The sequence below is a fragment of the Mesoplodon densirostris genome, chromosome 10 (genome assembly GCF_025265405.1).
Source record: "Mesoplodon densirostris isolate mMesDen1 chromosome 10, mMesDen1 primary haplotype, whole genome shotgun sequence".
Classification (NCBI taxonomy): domain Eukaryota; kingdom Metazoa; phylum Chordata; class Mammalia; order Artiodactyla; family Ziphiidae; genus Mesoplodon; species Mesoplodon densirostris.
The window spans coordinates 95,650,513-95,673,575 of record NC_082670.1 but is presented as its reverse complement, the minus strand read 5'-3'; the positions used below and the strand labels follow the sequence as shown (position 1 = coordinate 95,673,575).

At 36.3% G+C, this 23,063-nt stretch overlaps 1 protein-coding gene across 4 annotated transcripts in view; it reads right to left on the bottom strand.

The window, feature by feature from the left end:
* Nucleotides 1–23,063, bottom strand: part of CNTN6 (contactin 6) — a 155,405-nt gene that overhangs the window by 5,665 nt on the left and 126,677 nt on the right. For all 4 annotated transcript variants that reach the window (XM_060109746.1, XM_060109747.1, XM_060109749.1 and 1 more), the window contains 8 exons: nucleotides 20,199–20,374; nucleotides 19,714–19,831; nucleotides 18,917–19,075; nucleotides 18,646–18,795; nucleotides 15,783–15,853; nucleotides 8,037–8,271; nucleotides 7,810–7,925; nucleotides 6,029–6,215 (listed from right to left, as the gene is read on the bottom strand). In XM_060109746.1, coding sequence (XP_059965729.1) covers nucleotides 6,029–6,215; nucleotides 7,810–7,925; nucleotides 8,037–8,271; nucleotides 15,783–15,853; nucleotides 18,646–18,795; nucleotides 18,917–19,075; nucleotides 19,714–19,831; nucleotides 20,199–20,374 — 1,212 coding nt within the window. The remainder of the gene's footprint in view (nucleotides 1–6,028; nucleotides 6,216–7,809; nucleotides 7,926–8,036; nucleotides 8,272–15,782; nucleotides 15,854–18,645; nucleotides 18,796–18,916; nucleotides 19,076–19,713; nucleotides 19,832–20,198; nucleotides 20,375–23,063) is intronic.

Below are 23,063 nucleotides of genomic sequence, written 5' to 3'. Positions count from 1 at the left end.
TATGTCTAAATATGGATTGATTGCATTATTTACAGCAAGAAAAATCCAGTACAGAGTGCTAGTCAGTCGACGTCCGGGGCCAAATTGAACCAAAATTTGCAAACACTTTCTGTTACTGGCTCTGAATACTTCTGTCTACATAAGCAGTGCTTTTTCCTCTTGGAATTGATGTAAATATTTTTCTCCCTTTGGTTGTAAATCTAAATTCCATTTAAGCGAAGTCTGTGTGGATCACAATATATTTGTACTTGCAGTGCTCCTCAGTTGTCTTTTGGAAAGATATAGTTTTTAGTAAGCTACAATACTTAATGTTAAACCACTGATATTTACTTCAAAAAAACCTGTAAGGCTATCAACATCACCAGCAACAATAATAACAAAGACTTCAGAAGCTTTGCATATGCTGTTCCTTCTGTTTGGAGGTCTCTTTGTCCACTAGCTCCTTTTTATCTTTTACGTCATATCAAAATATGTAGCCCTCCCCATATAGGTGTTCCTTATGTATATCTCAGCCTCTTATTTTCTTCATATTACTTTCCATAATTTTTGATTATTTCATTTCATTTTTTTTCTTGTTTTAAGTTGCCTCCCCACTAAAATAGCAATTGCCCAAAGGCAGGTATCATTCCTGTTTTAATCTCCATTAGGCACTGAACCCTGTGCATGGCTCATGGCAGGCACTATTTTCTTGAGTGATTAACTAATTCATCATGTTTCAAAAAAAAAGGCTCTGTCTTCTGTTTAGCGTACCCAATCAGAATAGGCAGAGATTTTGGTAAATGTGAGCTTTGCTTTCTCAGAATTTACAATGGATGATCAAATATCAAATGGAAAATCTAGACAGTGACAGTATGAATGTGTGATGGGTGCAGAATTTTTTGCTGTCACCACTATTCAGAGGTAATGTTGGTGTCATCTCAAGGACATGGAAAATCAAAGTTAGATCCAGGGATAGCACTTAGAATCAGAGCTATCTTCAATGTTTCATTAAAGCCATTTCTCATCTTTGCTTTGCCTGTCCTTCCTTCACCCTTGAAGAAAATTTCTGCAACAAATTTATGAAAAGAAAGAAAGTAGAAAGTAGATGGGCTTTCCTACTTTAAGAAATGCAAAGAAAGTAAAATCACCTCTAAAGAAGAAATATAATAATATATGTTACTACACACTGAGCTCTCACTATATGGCTGCCTCTGGGTCACCTTGGTGTATATTATATCCTTTAGTTCTCAGAGCAAACTCTAGAAGAAAGTACAGTCATCTCTGTTTTTCAGTTGAGAAAATGGGTTCTGAGTTATTAAGTAATTAGACTTACCACACAGTTCATGGCTGGGCTGGGATTCATACCCAACTTTATTTCACTCTGAAGTTCTTTTCTAGCTATTTCCAATAATATTACACAATGGGCCAAAGTTATAGAATCACCCATTAAAATGCAAATATATTAAAAGGGAAACTTATAGATCAGTAGAAAAGATATTTGTCTGTTTATAGGCATGGTGGGACCACTACAAACTGGGAGAATGCGTGAAATTAGATAAGTGAATGTTAAACTTTAGAAGATCAGTAAGTCTGGTGCTGCGAGGGCTAGATGAGGAATGGGATGAAAAGAAATTTGGGGACAGACTGTGAAAGATCTTGTACACCTTTCTCTACTCTTTGTTCTCTGGAATAGAGGAGACAGTGAAATTTTGGAATTAGAAGAGAGTATGATTCCATTTTAGGGATAAAAATCTCAAGCCAGTTTGAGGTCTGGACTGAAGATTTGAGAGTCTGGAGGGAGAGGGACTATTTAGATGGTTAGATGAAGATTGCAAACTAGTACAATGTCCATGGGATCCAGAGATTCAGAGAGTCCATGTTCATAGTATGCCAGTCCAACAGATGCCACAGCAGAACCTTTTTTTTTTTTTTCGGCGGTACGCGGGCCTCTCACCATCGTGGCCTCTCCCATTGCGGACACAGGCTCCGGACGCGCAGGCCCAGAGGCCACGGCTCACGGGCCCAGCCGCTCCGCGGCATGTGGGATCCTCCCAGACCAGGGCACAAACCCACGTCCCCTGCATCGGCAGGCGGACTCCCAACCACTCCGTCACCAGGGAAGCCCTGTTTTCTTGTATCTAGGAATTAAAATAACATACTCCTTGATATGTTGTAATAATTGAGATAAGTATGTAGAACGTTAACGCTGGGCTTGGGACATGAGTGCTCAGTATTTTGTAACTGTCATAGGCAGAATAAGGGCCTCCCAAACATGTCCAGATTCTAATCCCCAAAACCTGTGGATATGTTACTTGTTGCACATGTGATTATGTTAAGGATCTTGACGTGGATAAATAATCCTGGATTCTCTGGGTGGGTTCAGTGTAATTACAAGGATGCTGATGAAGGAAAAAAGGAGGCAAGAGAGCCAGAGTCAGAGGATATGTGAAGATAGAAGAGGAAGTCAGAGTCAGAGGAAGACTTGAGGATACCATGAGGCTGGTATTGAAGATAGAGGCAGGGGCCACAAGCCAAGGGGAGAAGGCTCTCTAAAAGACAGAAAATGCATGGAAACAAATGCTCTTCTAGAGGTTCCAAAAGGAACACAGCCCTTGCCCATGTCTTGTTTTCCAGCCAGTGAAACTCATTTCTGACTTTTGACCTCTAGAAGTGTATGAGAACAAATTTATATTGTTTTAAACCACTAAGTTGTGGTAATTTGAATAGCAACAATAGGAGACTAAAGTAGTTTCTATTCTATTTTCATAATGTTAGTGATAAAAAATGTTGAAAGAATAAAATTAGAGGTTTTATTGGTATCCAAATACGAGATGGAGTCTTGTAGAACCTTATTCTCAAGTCCTTGTTGGATATTTTTTAAAAAATGCTGATGCACACAGGCTGGTGAAAGCCAAATTTAAGAAATATTGAAACAAGGTTTTCATGAAAGAGATTAGGAATTACAAGGGTTTTTGTGTGTTTGATTGAATCAAAAAAGAAGGCGGATGCTAAAGAAACACTAAACTTCACTTTATACTTGACTCTCATCTCACTCTTCTCTCAGCAGATACATTCTAGCACTGTATCTTGATAAAATTACTCCCTGTTAATTAAAGTGTTTTCAAAGGATATGTCTCCTACTCTTTGATAAGGCTGATCTCATGTGAACACTCAGACAAACCACCAACAATGTTCTTGGCATTTAATCTAAATTTCAGTCAAGCCCATTTGTAGGACCAAGTGGGTCAACTGAGCAAACCTGATGCTACTCTGTCTAAAACAAGTTTTCTGCTTAAACACATAGGGTAGGTTAGCACAAACTATCACATGGTTAATTTAGGTTGCATGGAAAATCAAACTAGCAAATTCAAGTTAATGGAAAAAAATTATTTGTAAGGTTATATGTATATATGTATGTATGTATGTTTTTACAGGTGTCCCTCTGTATCTGCGTATCTCTGGGTTCCACACTGGCAGATTCAACCAAGTTAGGACTGAAAATATTTGAAAAAAATTCCAGAAAGTTCCAAAAACTTGAATTTGCTAACAACTATTTACATAGCATTTACATTGTATTTGCAACTAGTTACATAACATTTATTGTTTTAGGTATGATAAGTAATCTAGAGATGATTTAAATTATATGGAGGATGTATGTAGGGTGTATGCAAACCCTGTGCCATTTTACATAAGGGACTTGGGCATCTGTGGATGTTCCTGGAACCAATCCCTCTAGGCTACTGAAGGACAATTGTATATGTGTGTGTGTATATATAGATGTATATACATGGTCTCCTATGTATATCATGCATATATCTATATCTCTATATCTTTTTTTTTTTTTTTTTGTTACGCGGGCCTCTCACTGTTGTGGCCTCTCCCCTTGCGGAGCACAGGCTCCGGACGCACAGGCTCAGCGGCCGTGGCTCACGGGCCCAGCCGCTCCGCGGCATGCGGGATCCTCCCAGACCGGGGCACGAACCCGTGTCCCCTGCATCGGCAGGCGGACTCTCAACCACTGCGCCACCAGGGAAGCCCTATATCTCTATATCTTTTTGATAATTAAGTTTATTGTTCAGGTCTCAGCCCACCTTAAACTGGTTAATGGAATCGCATGTAATATGAGTCAGCTTGAGTGTTACATCAACAACTACACTAAAATGTCTGTCAGTTTGTCACAGATCTGTCAGATCTGTGAGGTTTTTTTCATACTATCTTTACGCATTTCTAATCACCCTTGATTTTGCCTGAGATAGAAACTAAATTACATACAAGAGTTTCTGTGAGTTTGGCATCTCTCAATCAGCTAGAAGGAAATGTCTGGGCAAATTTAAAACCACTGATTGATTGGAGATTTCAGTCAGATTTTCAGATTAAGTGAGAGAGGCTAGACTCCAGAAGGACCATGGAAGCAAATCGTTCATACAGGTATATGACAATGACTTCATCAACTTAGTCAAAATGGAGTAAAACAGGAAGAGGAATAGAACCATGTCTCTAGCTAGTCAGTTCTAGAAGATCACTCATGACGTCATCTTTATCAAACTAGGGGATTGAAGGAGAGCTGGTTTAAGAGTTTTTGATCCACATGTACTCTTCCCTTAAAATGGACTGGCACTAGAGTTTTTGTTCATCTGTTTCCTGCTTAGCAGTTCCACAGTACTTTGTATTTTCCAATGTGCTCCTATAATCAGAACCTCGTTTGTGTCTCATTAATAATTTGAGAAAATAGTGAGGGCAGAGAAAATTTCCATTTGACAGTTAAGAAAATTAAGGCAGAAAAATGGAATGTCTTGTTCTGTATCAGGTCATGAGTCGCTGACATACCCAGAATTAGAACACAAATCTCTGGCTACTGGCTGGTGATATGAATACAAGTGGATAATGCACTCTGTAATCAAAGACCTATTAACTGAGATGATCCCTAAGTTCTTTTTGGACATGAAAAGTATGTATATAGAAAAAAAACTTTGTATCACTTGATTTTCAAACTTTTTTAAACCACCTATTCTTTCCCAATACACAGGAAAAAACGAATGCAGTATTTAAAGACAAGCTCTATTTTTTCCTGTCGGTTAGTAGCAGTGAATTCATGTCTTAGTCATTCTCAGAATTCAGCAACTATATTTGTTACTCTTTTTCATTGGGATTTAGAGACCAAAGAATGTGTTTTAAAAAGCCTGTTAACACAATTTATGTTCATCTACAATATACAAGAAATATGTAAATATTTTACAATTATAAAAAATTACAAATTGCAGCTCTTACTAAGTCACATCTGATCAGTTTGCTATTTACTACTTTGCTTCATATTATGGAATATTTGTGCAATACCAGACTCACTCACAGGACAAATGCAGCAACAATCAACTCTTCATCCTTTATTTAGTAGGTCCTGTCTGTGTGAAAGATATTTAGCTTATTGTTAAGGGAGATAAAAAGAAGCACAAGAGTTAATTCTTGGATTTCAGGGGCTACCAAGTAATTTGCAGTGATAAAATATCATAGAAGGAAAGATCTAGGTATCTGACAGTGCAAGGATCACATCAAGACTCAAATGGTAAACCAAACCAACAAAAACAAACAAAAAATCATTGACTAAGCATTTACTAAAGTATGTACTGGACACTTCCTATTAATTATCACTTTTAATCTTGAACAAAACCCAGTGAGAAAATAGGTACTATTTTTCCTTCATTTTACAGATGAGGATCTTGAGACTGAAAGATTAAGTAACCACTTAACATTCCAAGGATGGGAGGTCAGGTTATGAACTCAAGTTGGAAGAGGGCATTGGAGCCATTATATTCTCTGTCTTTCATTTATACTGAAAATATTTTCTCTTTTGCAATTCCAAAAAGATCAGAACAGTTCATTTTGATTGTTACCAGAAAGTTTCAACAATTATCCAGATTTAAGGGACAAACCCACTTGACTAAATAAAGTGATCAGTAAAATGATGAGGTGGTAAGAATGAAATGGACATTGAGCAAAGGAATGTTTCCAACTGTAGGTGAATCTTGGTCCCTGCAATGTGATATATACTTACGAGACTTCTTGGTGGTACCATTGACTGGGGGGCTTGAGGGCCCTGTCCCAGCAGTGTTGTAAGCTCTCACAGAAGCAAAGTAGACGGTGTTAGCTTTCAGCCCTGTGATGTTTTTGGTTGTGACATTTCCACTGACCCTAATTTTACCAATCACGGATTCTTTGGAGTCATCTGTCCAGTATAAGACCTGATCATTAAAAACAAACAACAAAAAAATTTATTGTTTCCTAACAACTGTCAACCACAGTGGCATATGGGAAGAAGTCAGAAACATAAATGAGAGAATATTTTCCAATTAAAATGGTTATACAATAATAACAAAATAAAGTCCAAAATTTATAGGGAAGAAATAAAAAAAAAGAATACAAATTCACAATGGAAATTAGAGAACCTAGTTTTTTTTAGATTACCACAATAAAATATTTCATGAAATATCTAAAGGTTGACAGCTTTAACAAAGGGTATACAATATGTCAGAAAAAAACAAGATTCATACTATCAATCAAAGACTTACATTATGTTTTACTATTGACATTTCCTGGAGAGTTTTTTAAATCACAGATGAATTAATAATTCAACTACTGAGGGCTTCCTGTGCATTAGCACTGTTTTAGGCACATTGGAAAAGGCAAGAGAGAATAAAGCATAGTGCCTGCCTTTGAACTTCTTATAATCTAGTTAAGATATTAGAGTACATATGTAAAAAGAAGGCAGAGACTGCATCCCAAGAAAGTGATATGGAAATAAATGCTAAAAGAATTTGAAGAAAGATAGTATCAGGGAGTGATCAGAGAAGGGTTCAAAGAGCAGGGGAGACTAGAGATGAGCTTTGAGAAATAAATAGGGTTCAGATAAGAAGTAAGGCATTCTAGAATTGGAGTGGCAGAGGCATCTATCTGTTACCGTATGAGTAGAACTTTCTGTTTGGACAAGAGGGTTCAGATAAAAAGAAAAGAAAAAAAGAACAGTACAAGGCAAAATCATAATTTTATTCTAACTCCAAAATAAAGTAAACCTTGTAACTCATTTTGTGAATCATTAGATTTACAAGTCAAAGGAACAATAAGTGATTAATAAGTCTCATCCCTTAACTTTGTGAAAATGAAGGCCCATAAATTCAAAGTGATTTGCTTCATTCTAGACAGACTATAAATGACAGATTAGGAGAACGTAGGCTTTTTCTTATCGCTTAACTGCTTTTTCCGAGATGACTAACTTTTTTCAAGTTATGCTCCAGTTCTTAGAGCAGGTTTCCCACTGAGACTCTTCTATGGATTAAGATCACTGAAGATTAAATGTTTATTTCTCCCCAAAAAACAAACATGACTGGGCTTCCCTGGTGGCGCAGTGGTTGAGAGTCCGCCTGCCGATGCAGGGGACACGGGTTCGTGCCCCGGTCCAGGAGGATCCCACATGCCACGGAGCGGCTGGGCCTGTGAGCCATGGCCGCTGAGCCTGCGCGTCCAGAGCCTGTGCTCTGCACCGGGAGAGGCCACAACAGTGAGAGGCCTGCGTACCGCAAAAAAAAAAAAAAAAAAAAAAAAAAAAGACTGCAATTTGGATAATTAAATAAGATAATCACCTGATTACTGTTTAAATGCTACCATTTGTTACTTTGCTTGCTTAAGATAACCTGGAAAGATCCCCTCCATTAATTCCTCTCTATAGCTTTAGACATATACTATCATATACTAAGAACTAGGTTAGTAGTACAGGACTGTTGAACAGAGCTATTGCTAGCTGGCATATTCATAGTAGAAAGTGAAATTAATGTGGATTACCTCATAGCCCAGAACTCTTCCAGTGTTTCTATTCCAGGCAATACCATTCCATGAAACCTCCATTTCCGAAGCAGAAAAACTTTGAACAGAAGTTCCCCTTGGGGCCAGTTGAGGTTCTACCATCCAGAGAAAGACACAACCATCTTCAGCAGAGTTGTTCATGAAAACAAATGCAAAATATACATACAGTCTCAAGGAGGAGCATTCCAGTGCTGACCACAACTTACCATCTTCCCCAGAGTAGACAATGGACGTGGTACTCAGGGCTCCTTCTCCTTTCTTATTATATACACCCACTTTGACTTCAAAGGGAGAGAGGGGGGTGATGCTTTCATTTCTGTAAACAAACCTTGACGATTCTACAAATGGTACTCTTTCCTTGGTCCATGTTGTTGAGCCAACTGGCCGCAGCATGATGATGTATCCAAATTCCTCTCCATTCTGTAGTTCTTCTGGAATTGACTTGGGCAGAAGTGATCAATCACTGAGTATTTAGAAAAATGTATTGTACAGCTATTATAATGTTTATTGATTGTTTGGCATATCTTTTGTAGAGATAGCATGGATATTTACCCTGTTTAATTAAGTATTGAAAAAAAAATACTTCTATTTGGAATGCCAATTAGAAAAATGATCCCAAGTTAAGATACTCAGATAAATAAATGAAAAATTTAAATGGAAATGTAAAACAGGTTTTACATGTTTATATATCCTTCCTGATTATTCCTAAATTGTAATAATAAAATGGTTTATAAGATTACAAGATTTTATAAGCTAAAACATAATTTTGATATAAAACTTTAAACTCAGCACAAAATTAACTTGTTAACTATTTCAAGGCTAGCCATGTTTTCCTTTCACATTTTCAACAAATTTTTGTAAAATACAGGTAATATAATCAATGTGTAATAATATTTGCTTTAAAACATATAGACTATTACTCAAACACAAACATATGAGACCATCCAGTATTTTTTGAAACATACATCTTCATTAGTCGTAGTATCAGTGTGCACTTTTCTTAACATTAATAAACAAACAACAAAAAGTTTGCTAAGTCCCAAAGAGACAAAATTCTTTGAGTCATTTAAAACTTAAATTTATTAAAATTACAAAACAAAAATAGATACAAGTTCCCCATTATAAATAATTAAAACATTATAAATAATCACATCAAGAAGTGAAAATGAATTAGTCCTTGAATTTAGACAAATATTCCAGCTATTTATAAGAAAGTTATATTTAAAAATGATAGAATTTATTTAGTTTCTCTAAAGGAAGATGCTTTTTATTTCTGAACATTTTCATGTAGACTAATAAAGGTATACCTGATAGGGCATAATGCTTGAGTCTCCCATGCACACAGCTTTATTCCTGAGGTTTTCCTTACCAAAGGTATCCATTTATTGTATCACATTATCCTGTGACTTGGACCACATCTGGTTATCCAGCAGTGGGCACCAGAACAAAAGGCACCCTCTTGGTCAGAATCTTTGAGGTGTTCTGGTACGGCATCTCTGAATTCTTTTTTTTTTTTTTTACACATATATACATTCTTTTTTAAATATTCTTTTCCATTGTGGTTTATCCCAGGAGATTGGATACAGTTCCCCATACACTAGAACCTTATTGTTTATCCATTTTAAATGTAATAGTTTGCATCTGCCAACCCCCAATTCCCAATCCATCCCCCTCCCTACTCCTTTCCCCCAGGTAACCACAAGCCTGATCTCTGTGTCTGTGAGTCTGTTTCTGTTTTGTAGATAGGTTCATTTGTGCCATATTTTAGATTCCACATATAAGTGATATCATGTGGTATTTGTCTCTCTCTTTCTGACTTACTTCACTTAGTATGATAATCTCATCCATGTTGCTGCAAATGGCATTATTTTATTCTTTTTTATGGTTGGGTAGTATTCCATTGTATATTTGTATCACAACTTATTTATCCATCAGAATCTCTGAATTCTATAGTGACTAGCAAACCCAATTAATTCCTCTCCCTTATGGAATTTGAATATGAAACATAGGTGTGTTGGGGTAATAATAGATAAACTTAGAGCAAGCAATAAGTAGAAAACATACAGTAGCAGGGACACTGAGGCAGTGGAAGCTAGGAGAAAATCTAAGCTGTAAATTATACAGAGAAGAGATAAAATTTAGCCGTTAGCCAAGTAGAAAACTGTCAGTAAAGTAAATATGAAGAACTGAAGGACGAGCAGGAGGGACTATTAGAACTGGGGCTGGGTTACCAGAACAGATGACAGCAGGGTAGGGCTACGGTTCTCAGAACACTGATGAATGATATTCCGGTTCTTCTTTTGCCCTGTCTGCTTGGTTACTGAGACTTTTTCCCATCCTCATTGCTTCCCACGTAGCTTTAAAATAAATCCCCATTAACCAAGAAGACCTGAGCTGCTCTCTGCTTCTTGCCATGTGGAACAGTCTAAGGAATACGGACTGTGAAAAGCAGAAGAAAAATTACATGTCCTGAAATTTTAGGAAAGAAAATGCTTCCTTGTGTTGACACTTCCCTTTCACAGGTAGATCAGAATTAAAATGGTTAACTTTGAGTAGTATGGAAGAGATTTATGAGAATTTAAGCTACTTGCTAGAGAATTTGATTTCTTTTTGGATGCTTCTCTGATCTTAGATTTAATCAAGATGTTTAGTTCATTGGAGAAAGTGGAGGACTTTTGTTTTTGGTAGTGAAGTGCAGTGAATGTTTCACATGGTGTTCCCTCAAGAAAGATCTGAGTCCAACATGCTCAGTTTAGAGGAGAAAAAAAGGCTTATTTAGGCCCTTCCTTTTATTCTTCTCATATGGGCTGAGAGCCAAATGATGGAGAAATATATATAGCTATTTAAGGTGGCCAGAAAGAGAGTTTTCTCCTTTAAGCAGAGAAAGTATTCAGCAGAATACAGAAATTCAAAAATTCCTCTGGTAATGAAATCTCTTAAAGCTGATTAAGATTAACAATATAATTCTCCACCACAGTGTCTGTAAGAACTACAGTTTTTGTATAGACCAAGAGTCATCAAACTATGGCCTTTGAACCAAATCTGGCCTGTAGTCTGGTTTTGAAAATAAAGGTTTTTGGAAACACAGTCACACATGTTAATTTGTATGATATATGGCTTTTGAATGACAATGGCAGGGATGAGAAGTTGTGAAAGAGGCCATGTAGCTTGCAAGGCTGAATAGTTTTACTGGCTGACCCTCTAGGTAAAAAGTGTATCAATGGACAGTTAGGGTGTTTATTTCTTACTCTACAGTTTTTTATCCTATATACCTAATTTTATAGTCATATTTTTTATGAGACATTTATCATAAGCACCTCAAACTTGCAGGTATTTTGGGTATAAGTTAAAATAACATATGAGTAAAGATACCTTTAAAAAAGGTTAGCAGTTATTACATCCCTAAAGTTAGATATCATGTCTAGGTTAGTGGAAAGATAACAAACCAAAACAAATAACCATACACAAAATACACATTACTTTGGCACAGGAGAAAACACAGGTCGATTATACCACAGTATACTTATAAACCATAATGGTGGAGTCAGACTGAGTTTAGAACAGTGGTTGGACCTGGATTAGTGTTGAAAGCTCAGTGGGTACTTCATCCACAGTGCAGTGACTTTGGCCTGCAATGGTCTCTTTATCCCCGAGTTCTTTTTCACAGCATAGTTCAGATATGCTATGATGGTACCTTACCTGACCTCCTTTCAGGCTGAGTTAAGACTGTCCTGTCAGTTTCTGAACATAAAGACTTTTTTTAAAGAAATTCTTCTTTGTACCCCCACTGCACTACTCATTAGTGTTCACTGAATTGAAAGTGTTACTATGTGCCTTCTGGTGGCTCGAATTAATGTATGCATCTCCTTCTAAGTACACAGAACTGATTCCTTAAAGAAGTTTGGGCACCAGAAGAATTTGGCTCAGTAACTGCATGTACATGATGCCAAATGTGAATGATAAATGGGAACTTGCATCCATTTATGTAATAGTTTCTGTTAGTATCCTCATATCTGATATCCCAAGAAGAAATACACAGAGGGAATGATTTTAACTTAATTTTTTAAAAATATAGGTCAGAAAAAGTTGTCTGTAGAGGGTCAGATGCTTAAATATTTTGAGCATTGGGGGATCTAGGGTCTCTTGCAACGTCATGAAAGCAGTGATACATAACACATAAGAGAATGGGTATGGTTGTGGGTGAACTTGTTTAGGAAAACAGGGAGCAGGCCAGATTTGGCCTGTAGGTGATGGTCTCTGGAACCTGGCTTTAAAAAGAACATTATAAATCGTGGAAAGATTTTTTTTTTTTTTGGTAATTCACATCATCTCTATTTAAGAATAGTATGCATAGGATTTCCCATTCTCCTCACATATAGACTGAGTAAAAGCTGTGATTCACCAACCTTTAGTAATTTCTGACCGTGGAGGAGAAAAAACAAGGGGTGAAGTTAGGCAAATGATGAAATGCTTATATGTCCTTCAAAGAATATTGAAACCTAAATAACCTACTCACCATCCCACAAAACCAATCCTGTTCTAGACTACTTGAGAGTCAGTGTTTCTGTGGGAAATGTGTTTGGTAAACAAGAATAACTTGATTAACTTACTACTCAAGGCAGATATAGGAAAACTCTTGGCCTCTCTAAACCATGACTTTGCATACGGACCATTGGAATTCTAATTTAGGACAAAGTAAAAAAGCATGGAGAGTCGTGTAGTCAGATGCTTCTCTGCCCACCTATATTGCATTTCTAAGCCTATTTTCTTTTCTGAACATGGCATTGCCACTGGCTAGCATTGTCATGAGGAGTAAATGACATGAAATGTCCAGCACAGCACTGAAAATCCTGTAAGTGCTCCACAAGTGAGCCACATCTCTCTCTGTGCACATCCATTCATCCAACAGGTACTTCAGGAGGTCACACCACATACCAGGCACTGTGCTAGGCCCATAGCGCATATGTGAAACTAGACGTCCAGAAGAAAGGACAACTTTTATAGCAGCTGCACCTGGTTCCTGGCTCTGTTGTTTACAGCCTTTAGAAAACATCTCTGTGTCTCAGTGTTCTCTCATATGAAGAGGGTTTAATAATACTACTTTTTCTCTATCTGTAATAGAATTTTGTTTGTTTGTTTCTTTTTTAAAATTTTCTATTGGAGTATATTTGCTTCACAATGTTGTGTTAGTTTCTACTGTACAGCAAAGTGAATCAGCTATATGTATACATACATCCCCTCTTTTTGGGATTTCCTTCCCATTTAGATCACCACAGAGCATTGAGTAGAATTCCCTGTGCTACATGGTAGGTTCTCATTAGTTATCTATTTCATACACAGCATCAGCAGTGTATATATGTCAATCCCAATCTCCCAATTCATCCCACCCCCGCTTCCCTCTTGGTATCCATACAAACGTCTATATCTGTGTCTCTATTTCTGCTTTGTAAATAAGATTGTCTGTAGCAATTTTCTCAGATTCCACATACATGCATTAACATACGGTATTCATTTTTCTCTTTATGACTTACTTCACTCTGTATGATAGTCTCCAGGTCCATCCATGTCTCTACAAATGACCAATTTCGTTCCTTTTTATGGCTGAGTAATATTCCATTGTATATATGTACCACATCTTCTTTATCCATTCCTCTGTTGATGGACATTTAGGTTGTGTCCATGTCCTGGCTATTGTAAATAGTGCTGCAGTGAACATTGGGGTGCATGTGTCTTTTGAATTATGGTTTTCTTTGGGTATATGCCCAGTAGTGGGATTGCTGGGTCACATGGTAGTTCTATTTTTAGTTTTTTTAAGGAACCTCCATACTGTTCTCCATAGTGGCTGTATCAATTTACATTCCCACAACAGTGCAAGAGGGTTCCCTTTTTTCCACACCCTCTCCAACATTTATTGTTTGTAGATTTTGTGAGGATTGGACCATATATATAGAAGGTCTTATACTACTGTAAAATCATTTACAGATGCAATGAATTCCTATTATTCTGCAACAGGGTTTCTCAACCTTAGCACTCTTGACATCTGGGGGCAGATAATTTCTTCTCATGGGGGAGCTGTCCTGGGCATTGTAGGATGTTTAGCTGCATCCTAGCCTCTATCCAGATGAACCTCTCCCCTTAGTTGTAACCAACCAGACATGCCCTCAGACATTGTAAATATCTCCTGAGGGATGAAACCACCCCTGCCTCCCAGTGAGAGCCCCTCTAACATATCAGACATCATGATTTTTAACTAAAACATCATAGCCATCATGTTCTTAGGTGTGATATTAAAATGTCCAAGGAAGTGGATATTTTGGCTATGAAAATTATCACCACAGTGTCAAAAACATGTACACAGGGCAGTGAAATAGGGGAAGGCTCTTTTATCAGTTATAGCTGGGGCTCAAAGCTGATAACAAAGGTATGAAGTGCCATGCATTCTAAAGAGAGACGTCAAACCATTTATATATAAGTCTACCTGGCAAAACTTAGCCTATAACCCAAGAGAAATGTACAGAAAGGGAGTGTTGGTTTGTTTAGGGAGAGATTAGTAGGAAGATATTTCTTTTGAGACAATTGTAGAAAAAGCTGTGCATTCCTACCCCTCCACCCAGGGGAATGCAAAGGGGCTACTTCTTATCCCTTGCCTAACCAAGTGAAGAGGCTTCAGAAAGAAACACATGATATGTGTTCTCTGTAATTTAGGGGATGCAGGTTCTTTTAACTGACAAATGCCTGAGAAACTTCCAAAGGGGAGAGAGACCTGGACAGTGTATTGTGGCAGAGTGAAGAGAGACTAAGTGGGGACACACTGCACTTCCATGGAGCATAGAGCAAAGGTGCATGTTTGCTGAAGGCAAATGTGAAAACCATGTAGGGAGCTATCCATGAGCAACGTTATGGTTGCTCTATCATCATAGGGTTGCAACCTTATGATGCTGTATCCACAAAGAGCATCTAGAGGAGAGACATAACCTCTACCAGAACAGTCTGGCCATGGACCACCAGATTCCAGGAACTGAGGAGACCTTCCGGCAGCTTGCACCAAGGAATGACAACCAAAAGTTTGGGCACTTCTTTGGACACTTCCCCCTTTCCCCCACCACCAAAAACCACCAAAAAAACAAAGCAAAACAAAAAACAGCTCTATGAAATGTCAACGTCTGGTCATTTACCATTCCTAGAGTATACTAAAATCAAATTACAAATGTACCAGCAGTCAGGACTTTTTCTGTCCCTTTCCTCTCCTCCCAACCCCAGTTTACTACGACTCTGGAGGAACTAGTTTGGGAAAGGAGAAATTGAATAGCAGAGTGGAGAAAAGGTGCAGAACTGACTATGCATTCCCTTTCACACTAGCATTTCTCCGCTGAGGCAGACCTGAGCGTCTAGAAATGAGAAACTTTAGATTGGTTGAAAGTCTGAAGTTTATGATAATAAACCAGGTTGAAAAAATTTTTAAGTATAAAAATGAACCTACCTGTTGATACTTAATAATAATGACTACAAAAGCTATCCCATATGCCTAAGCTTTCATCTAGATGCAGGGAAGAACAAAGGAAGGATTTAAAGAACAATGATAGGGAAATTATTTTCTACCTGTGCTCTGCTGAGTCTAACTCATGAATAGTTGTAGAGGTAATAAATAAAATAATTTCTAGTTCATCAACTAATAACAAAAATGCTACTGACCCACCTTCAATAGATCTTGAACTTCTGTTTCTTATATTTGGAAGCAAATTGTGTTGAGTTAGTCACATTCTCTTACTTTAGTAGAAATACAAAAAGTTTCCAATACCTCTTTTAAATAATGCATCATCAGGAGTCTCTCACACCACGTATTTTTATATACTCAATAGTGATCAAATAAATCTTCTTTTTTGTTTTTCAATATTCCTCTTAGCCAGCTAAGTCTTTTTCCTTCAAAGTAACTCAGTTGGATAGAAAATTACCTCCCACGTAATGACGAGTTCAGACCGACTTCCTCCACCTCCATTGATGTTTGTTGGTGCCACAGCAGGGACTAAAGCAACCAGGAGAAACATAGGATGGCAATTACTAAAGTACCTCTTCATTGGGAAGAATTTTGTTTTTGGATTTCACCTTTCAAAATCTCACGCAGACACATTATGAGAGAGTCTTGCATTTTTAATGAACATAAATTATGTTTACACATATCCAAATTTCTAAGAGAGAGGACACAGTTGTGTTTGATACAAGAGCACCCTGGCTCCTAAATTAATTAAAAATCGACTAACATCGTGTATTTGACATTATTATGCATCATCTACTAATTGGCAAAATGATGTTCCATTCAGATGGTAACTGCGATTTTGCTGATTTAGTGCCTAATTATACAGTTGTGCTGTAAACAAGTTACTTAGGCAGTCTATTAATTAATTTTTTTCAATAAATTAAAATAATTTTTCTTTTTGTTAGCCATCAGGATATTTTAGCATTTAAAAATGAATCCTTAAAGATATATAAATTTTAAAAAATCTTCTTTTATAACTCTTTGTTTGAATCTCAAATCTCTCAGTACAGAACAGGACTTTTCCTCTAATTTTTCACAATCAAAGTAAGATTTCTCTGATCAAGGATGTGATTGAGAGGATTCCCTGGGTTTAACTCTAGGACCCTAAGGCTCAGTGGTAGAACATTCCAGATACTGATAATTTTTACAAATTAGGAAAAAAATATGTCCTTCAACTATACCCTTGTGAGGACTAGTATAATGAGACATAAATAGTTCAAGGCAAATTGTAAAATCGATGCCAATTGTGAGCATGAGTAGAGTATCATAGTGTATAATCAGAATGAAACTTTATACATGTTGAAGTGTTAAAAAGTATTCTTTTCCCTGAAATAATAGCAGAAGTATGCTAAATCTGTGATTATGGGTAAATCTGCAGGGTATACTTTATATATAGATAAAATTATATCAATCATTTTTGAATTAAAATATGTAATGTTTAATTACTCATTCCAAAATTTTCTCCCACCATTTATACCATTCAGATAAATCTAGTCTACTTATTTTATTCCCATTTCATACATATTTAACTCTATAAATGATACAGTGATATAATAATCTCATTGTTCTTTTAAGTAATAACACCAGACGTTACCCACTTTCATATTCAGATTGACCCTAACTTTGTCTGCTTTGATCTTCATAATTTATTTAAAAGGTTGCCTTGAACCTATACCCTGTCTTCTAAGCCTTCCAATGCCTTTGGCCAAAAGCAGCGTGAATTGGAATAGCTTCTACAGTTGCAGGGTTTCTAGTACTTGACAGCTTACAGTAACATATTTCAGGACAATTGAATAGTTTAGATACATAAGGAAATTATTTTAAATTATACTTTAATTAACTCTTTGCAAAAGTTTCCAATATTCTGGGTAATAAAGCTCCCTGTTTTCTTCAGTTTTCAAATGAACCATACTCATCCTAAAGCCATATTGAGAAGAACTGTCTTTGATGATACCAGCAAACAAACAAACAAAATCTCACAACCTCTCACTTCAGTATGATTTGGAGCCTCAGGGAAATCATTATGAATACCAAGTCTCATTATGCTACTGAAATGAGAGCATCAGTGGTTAACAGAAGGTGACATAAAAACTTTACTGTAAAAACTTTAGAATTAGCATCAACCCTGCCCAAAACTATCATAATATAAATCAGCTGTAAACAAACAATCTGAAATTGAAGCTAATATCCAGAGTCATGGACCACACTTGTAGATTCTTATCCAGTTGGTTTGTGGTAGGGCCTGGGAATTTCTATATTTAGACATTTCCTTATGTCAATCTTTATCTCATTTAGGTTAAGGCCCACCGTTATGGTGAATGATGGTGCCTAAGTCTGGATGTTTGGGTTCAAATCCTGACTTTGTCCAAAACAATCAGCTAATATCCTGGTCTTCCTTTTCTTTCTCTGTCAAAGTAAGGACCCTCCTCTTAGCTCTAAACTCTTAGAATGATTTAAGATATCACTACCAAATATGCTGTTTTCCAGCCCTAATCCTATAATAAAATGATTAGCATTACCTTTAGTTTAAAAAATAATAATTTATTGACATCTGACAGTTGCACACACTTTGTTGAAATAGTTTGTGCTTGTTAAACTAAGCCAGCAGCATCAGTGATCCTTCATAGGTGACTGGATAAGAATGTGAACTTTGTTGGCTACATGCATTGCGCAGATCAAATGTCACCTTGGATGTGAAAGTTTAAGAGTAGAACAAAGGATCCATTGAAAAGAGCTTAAGAAGGTGTGATTTCTGAGGCAGGTTCCACTTGTATTCTGCTGTTCAGTGAACCAATTGATGCTCAATTAGCACTTCTGTTAAATGAGTTTAAAATTTACCTCATTTGCCTGTGGAAAAATTTATACTATCGCTCAATGAACCTGCAGCTAGGTCAGAGTTGAGAAATAGATGGAAATGTGTGGCTGGCTGCACCATCAGAGTCTCAGTTAATTCTTGGCTACAACATTTAATGAAATAAGCAGTAACTCATTTGCATTTACAAATCTACAGATTGGATTTTGGCTAGAAAATAGATGAGATGAGAGGACAGCTTTTGAAAAATTCTAATTTTTGACATGCCTGCTTAACTATAATCATCTCTTTTTGAATTCACTTTTTGGGAGAAAATACACCTTGCTCTGTGCACATACAAATGGAAAATAAGAGCCACTGGTTTACTGCCTCTGATTTTGGACCAAAAATACTACACTTCTCACTTATTTTCTTTAGGAACTATACTTTAAAAGGTCTTCCACATCTTTAGAAGACATTGATTTCTTACCTGATGCTTTGGTTCTTAACACTTCTGATGGTTTACTTGGTTCTCCAATCCCAATGCTATTCCCGGCAACAACACGAAACTCATATTCCACCCAAGGACTCAAACCAACCACTGTTGCATTGTATGTCTTACCATTGAGAATTTCTGGAACTGAAAAGAAGGGGATGCTTCAGGCCCCTAAATTGGCACTAGGTAAAAACAATCAGTTATTCAATTAAACAAACACACCATCTATTTTTGAAAATTATTCAAAACTACTTGTGTCACTTACCTGTAGAAACAGCCTGCCAACCCACAGAAAATGGTGTCCGAGCCTGAATACTAAATATTTGAATGGGACTGTTATTATCTGAGCCCGGTCTCCAGCTTAGTTGAGAAGTAGTACTGGAAATGTGTTCCACTCTTACATCTTCTGGGGGACCTGGGGGACCTTGAAAAATATGTTTTATGATGACTATATTGGAAATTATTAAATTCATGGATTTGGGACAGGGATAGTCTATCTGTTATGCTTAGAAAATAAAATATTGAACATAATGTATTTTAGCACATTATTTGAGATAAAGCCCTATTAATTCAACTTACATGGTGAGAGATTAATTTAGAAATGCTTCCCTTGAAGATTAGAAAATGCCAGTCATGGGATGGTTGAATATCATCCGATAGGGAGTTAACTTCAAAAATTGAGAACCATTCTTGTCCATTCTCTCTTGAAAGCTAACTCAAACAAATGCATCTGATATGGAGACCTTCAGGAACATGTGACTTTGACCCTGTTCTGACAAGAATGGTTTATTATGAATAGAAAGCATGTCTAAATTTTAGGGACCGACACTGCTTGCTAAGTCTGACCATTCCTTATAAAGAGACAAAACCCACTCATTTCAATATCCATATCTATGCCCGTACCCTGGAGTCTTAGAGATTAAAAAATAAAAAATCTGTACTATTTATCTCACTTTTTTATCATAATGTGGTTACTCAAAGATCTACCATGTATCAATACATATTAACATTTTTGATTGTGAATAAACTGTGTGGTCATTCATTTTCACCATTTATGCTTACCCCTCACAATGATATCAGCTTCAGCAGATAAACTTTCGAGAGTTGTTTTTACTGTGCATAGATATTCTCCTGAATGATTTAACTGAATATTCCTTATCATCAAATCCCCAACAGATTCCTGCAGATAGATAGGGAAAAAGGGATAAAAACATAATCATACCCAGCAGGTCCCTTTTTTTTTTTTTTTTTTTACAGCTGGATAAATACTAAATATGAGGCAGCTCTGAAATTAGGAGATATACTAGTATCATTATAGTTTCTCATATTTGATCCCTTTTATTATCCCCTTTATTGTAATTGCATCCAGAACACAAGCATTTCTATGAAAGACATAAAACAAAATAACACAAAACAAAAACAGATGCAACTTCATAGACAGTGACTATCCATGCAAATCAATATGGGGAGAATAATTATGAAAGATGTTGATTCATGTAAAAGACTTGATTCATTTTATTAAGCATTTAAAAATTTCAGCAACTTACTCCTCCAATCCTCTCAAAATGAGCCACTCCTTTTTTTAAGTCTATGACATCTCCATTGAAAGACCATAGAAATACAACTTCAATGGAGGAGTCATGGGACACCTGGCAGGGTAGGACTATACTCTCGCCAACTGTAACATCCATTTTGGAAGGTGGCACGGTAATAACAGTCCTCTCTGTTGAGAAAAAATATTATTATTATAAAAGCTTATCAAATGCTAGCATATGGCTATAAAATATATTTTTGAATGGTTTTACCATTGTTTGAAATTATATAAATACAACATGAAGCTCTACTATACTCAATATGAAAAATTATATTCCCACTTTTCAAATATTTTGACATTAATCAACATAGCATGTTACTTGTAAGAAAATTCAAGACATACTTCCATTTATACTTAATATAAAAATAAGTAGTTCATAGAAAACTGTGGACCTCAAAAGACAGCAATCCTTATGTAGAGAGTGCAGCACACCATTTTTATTATTATTTTATTCTGAAATTCTAGCCGCAATATTACAATCCATACAATGGTTACAGCTCTAAATATTCTATGTTAATTTCATATACTATGAGACAAATTGCATCCCTAAGATCATAACTACATTATATTATATCAAGATTTATAATCATAAGCTTATATTTGCAAATGTGAATACAACATATTTATTCTATTTCTGACATAGCTGTGATAAAAAATTTCTATTTTAGATAAAGATGCAACACGAATAGAAAAGAGGTAACTTTTTTCTTTTTCATCAAGATTTCACAATTTTAGAATTACACATCTATCATAAAAAAATTTCTCTCTAGAAATATGAGTCACAATATCAGCCCTTGCTCTACAAGTCATATCATGTCATTGACCCGTTTCAAAGGATAATTCCAAACAATGTTCCAGCTGGACTTGTGAGTCCTATATTTCTGTGGTTAAAAGAAACTTATAGTGATATCATTTTTGACTACATTTTTTAGAACAAAATACATAGTTTTGATTTTAGAGGACCAGGAATTGACTAAGATGGCAACTCAGTAAGCACACACACACACAAAAACCCTGGACATACATTTGGATTTAGATATGCACTATCTTACCAAATTAAAGTATGTTTTAAGGGATTTACATTTAATAATTAGGGATTTTGGCAAATTATAGTGAAAGCAAGTATCATACATAAAGAAGTTTCAGAACAAAATGAAATGAGGACCCTGGAAAATCTCTTTCTCTAAAGATCACTCATAAAGTTTTGCCCTCTAGGAGATAGGCTAAAAGCTTTACTTTCCTTCTGGCTTCTTTGTGCTGCTCAAGAAATCAAAGTAGCATTGAGGTTGAATTTATATGTTCATATGGATGAGTGTGCCACTGTATTTTATCAATAGAATGTTTAAGTATTATTCCAACATTTTAAAAATTGTGATTGTTTCCTTAATAAACAAAAAGTAGGAAGTAATAATCTTGGGCTTTAAGGTACATATTGATAAAAGAGTCATGGAAAAATAAAAGCACATATTTTATTTCTGAATATAATGAAGAAAATCGAACCCAATCTACATCAGGTTGTATCTGTATCTTCATATTTTCATATTTTAAAGATACTCTTTACCTTATTATATTAAACACGTGTACTTTTTATTCTAATTATTTCTGGGGAAAAGTTTAAAGAATGATTTTGTGGACTAAGTCCATTCTTAATTCCAAGCCTTCTTCAGACGTCTCCCACAAAGAAAGGATAAATACTAACCAGGGTTTCAATAACACATTTTAAGACTAGAGAATATTTTCCTTCTTGTAGTATCTTTGAAAAAAATATATTGCTAATATCTTATTTACACTTATGGGAGGATGAGTTGGCTAACTGGTTGTGCTGGTAGAGCAAAATTGCTCTGATTTAAAGTTTTGGATCATGCAGTTAAAGTAATTTTCAAACATTAATAATGAAAGCTCTCCTTCCATTTATGGCACCACAAAGTGGCAAAATTAGACAAATCATTCCCTATATACATAGTTTGTCAGTAGTATAGTAATAATGACTAAAACTTCATGAATAAGAAGCATTTAGGCTTCCCTGGTGGTGCAGTGGTTGAGAGTCCGCCTGCCTATGCAGGGGACATGGGTTCGTGCCCCGGTCCGGGAGGATCCCACATGCCGCGGAGCGGCTGGGCCCGTGATCCATGGCCGCTGAGGCTGCGCGTCCGGAGCCTGTGCTCCGCAACGGAAGAGGCCACAACAGTGAGAGGCCCACGTACCGCAAAAAAAAAAAAAAAAAAAAAAAAGAAGCATTTATATTATAATTCATTATAATGTTTACATGTTCTCACTAGTTAATTCATTTATTAACTAATATTTATTGAGCGCCTACCAAATTCCAGCTGTCTGCTAAGTATTGGAAATACAATGGAAGGAGAAGAAAAAATATAGCACCAAAAAAAATGATGTAGTGCTTGCCTTCACAGAGATTTAAGAATAAAACGAGAGGCTGATGTTAATCAAATCATACTCAGAAATACATAGTTACAACTGTGGTAAGTGCCAGGTATTAGAAGTAAATGATTCTATTAAAATAGTGAATCCTGAGGGATCAGTTTATTGGGAAAGGGTTGCTTTAGCTGACAGTAAAAGGCAAATAGGAGTTAGCTAAGTAAACATAATAGGCAGGGAGAAGTAACTTTATTCACTATGCAGGCAAGAGCATTTACAAAGAATCTGTGCAAAGAAGAAGAATGGTTTGCTGAGGTAAGGCAGCCATTTTGCTGGAGAGAAGTGTTGAAGAGTAAAACAGGAGTGAAAGTGGAGAAAATGAAGCTTGGTGATGGTCGTAGTCAGAATGTAAGCTTTAGATGTTTTTAGGGCCAGCTACATA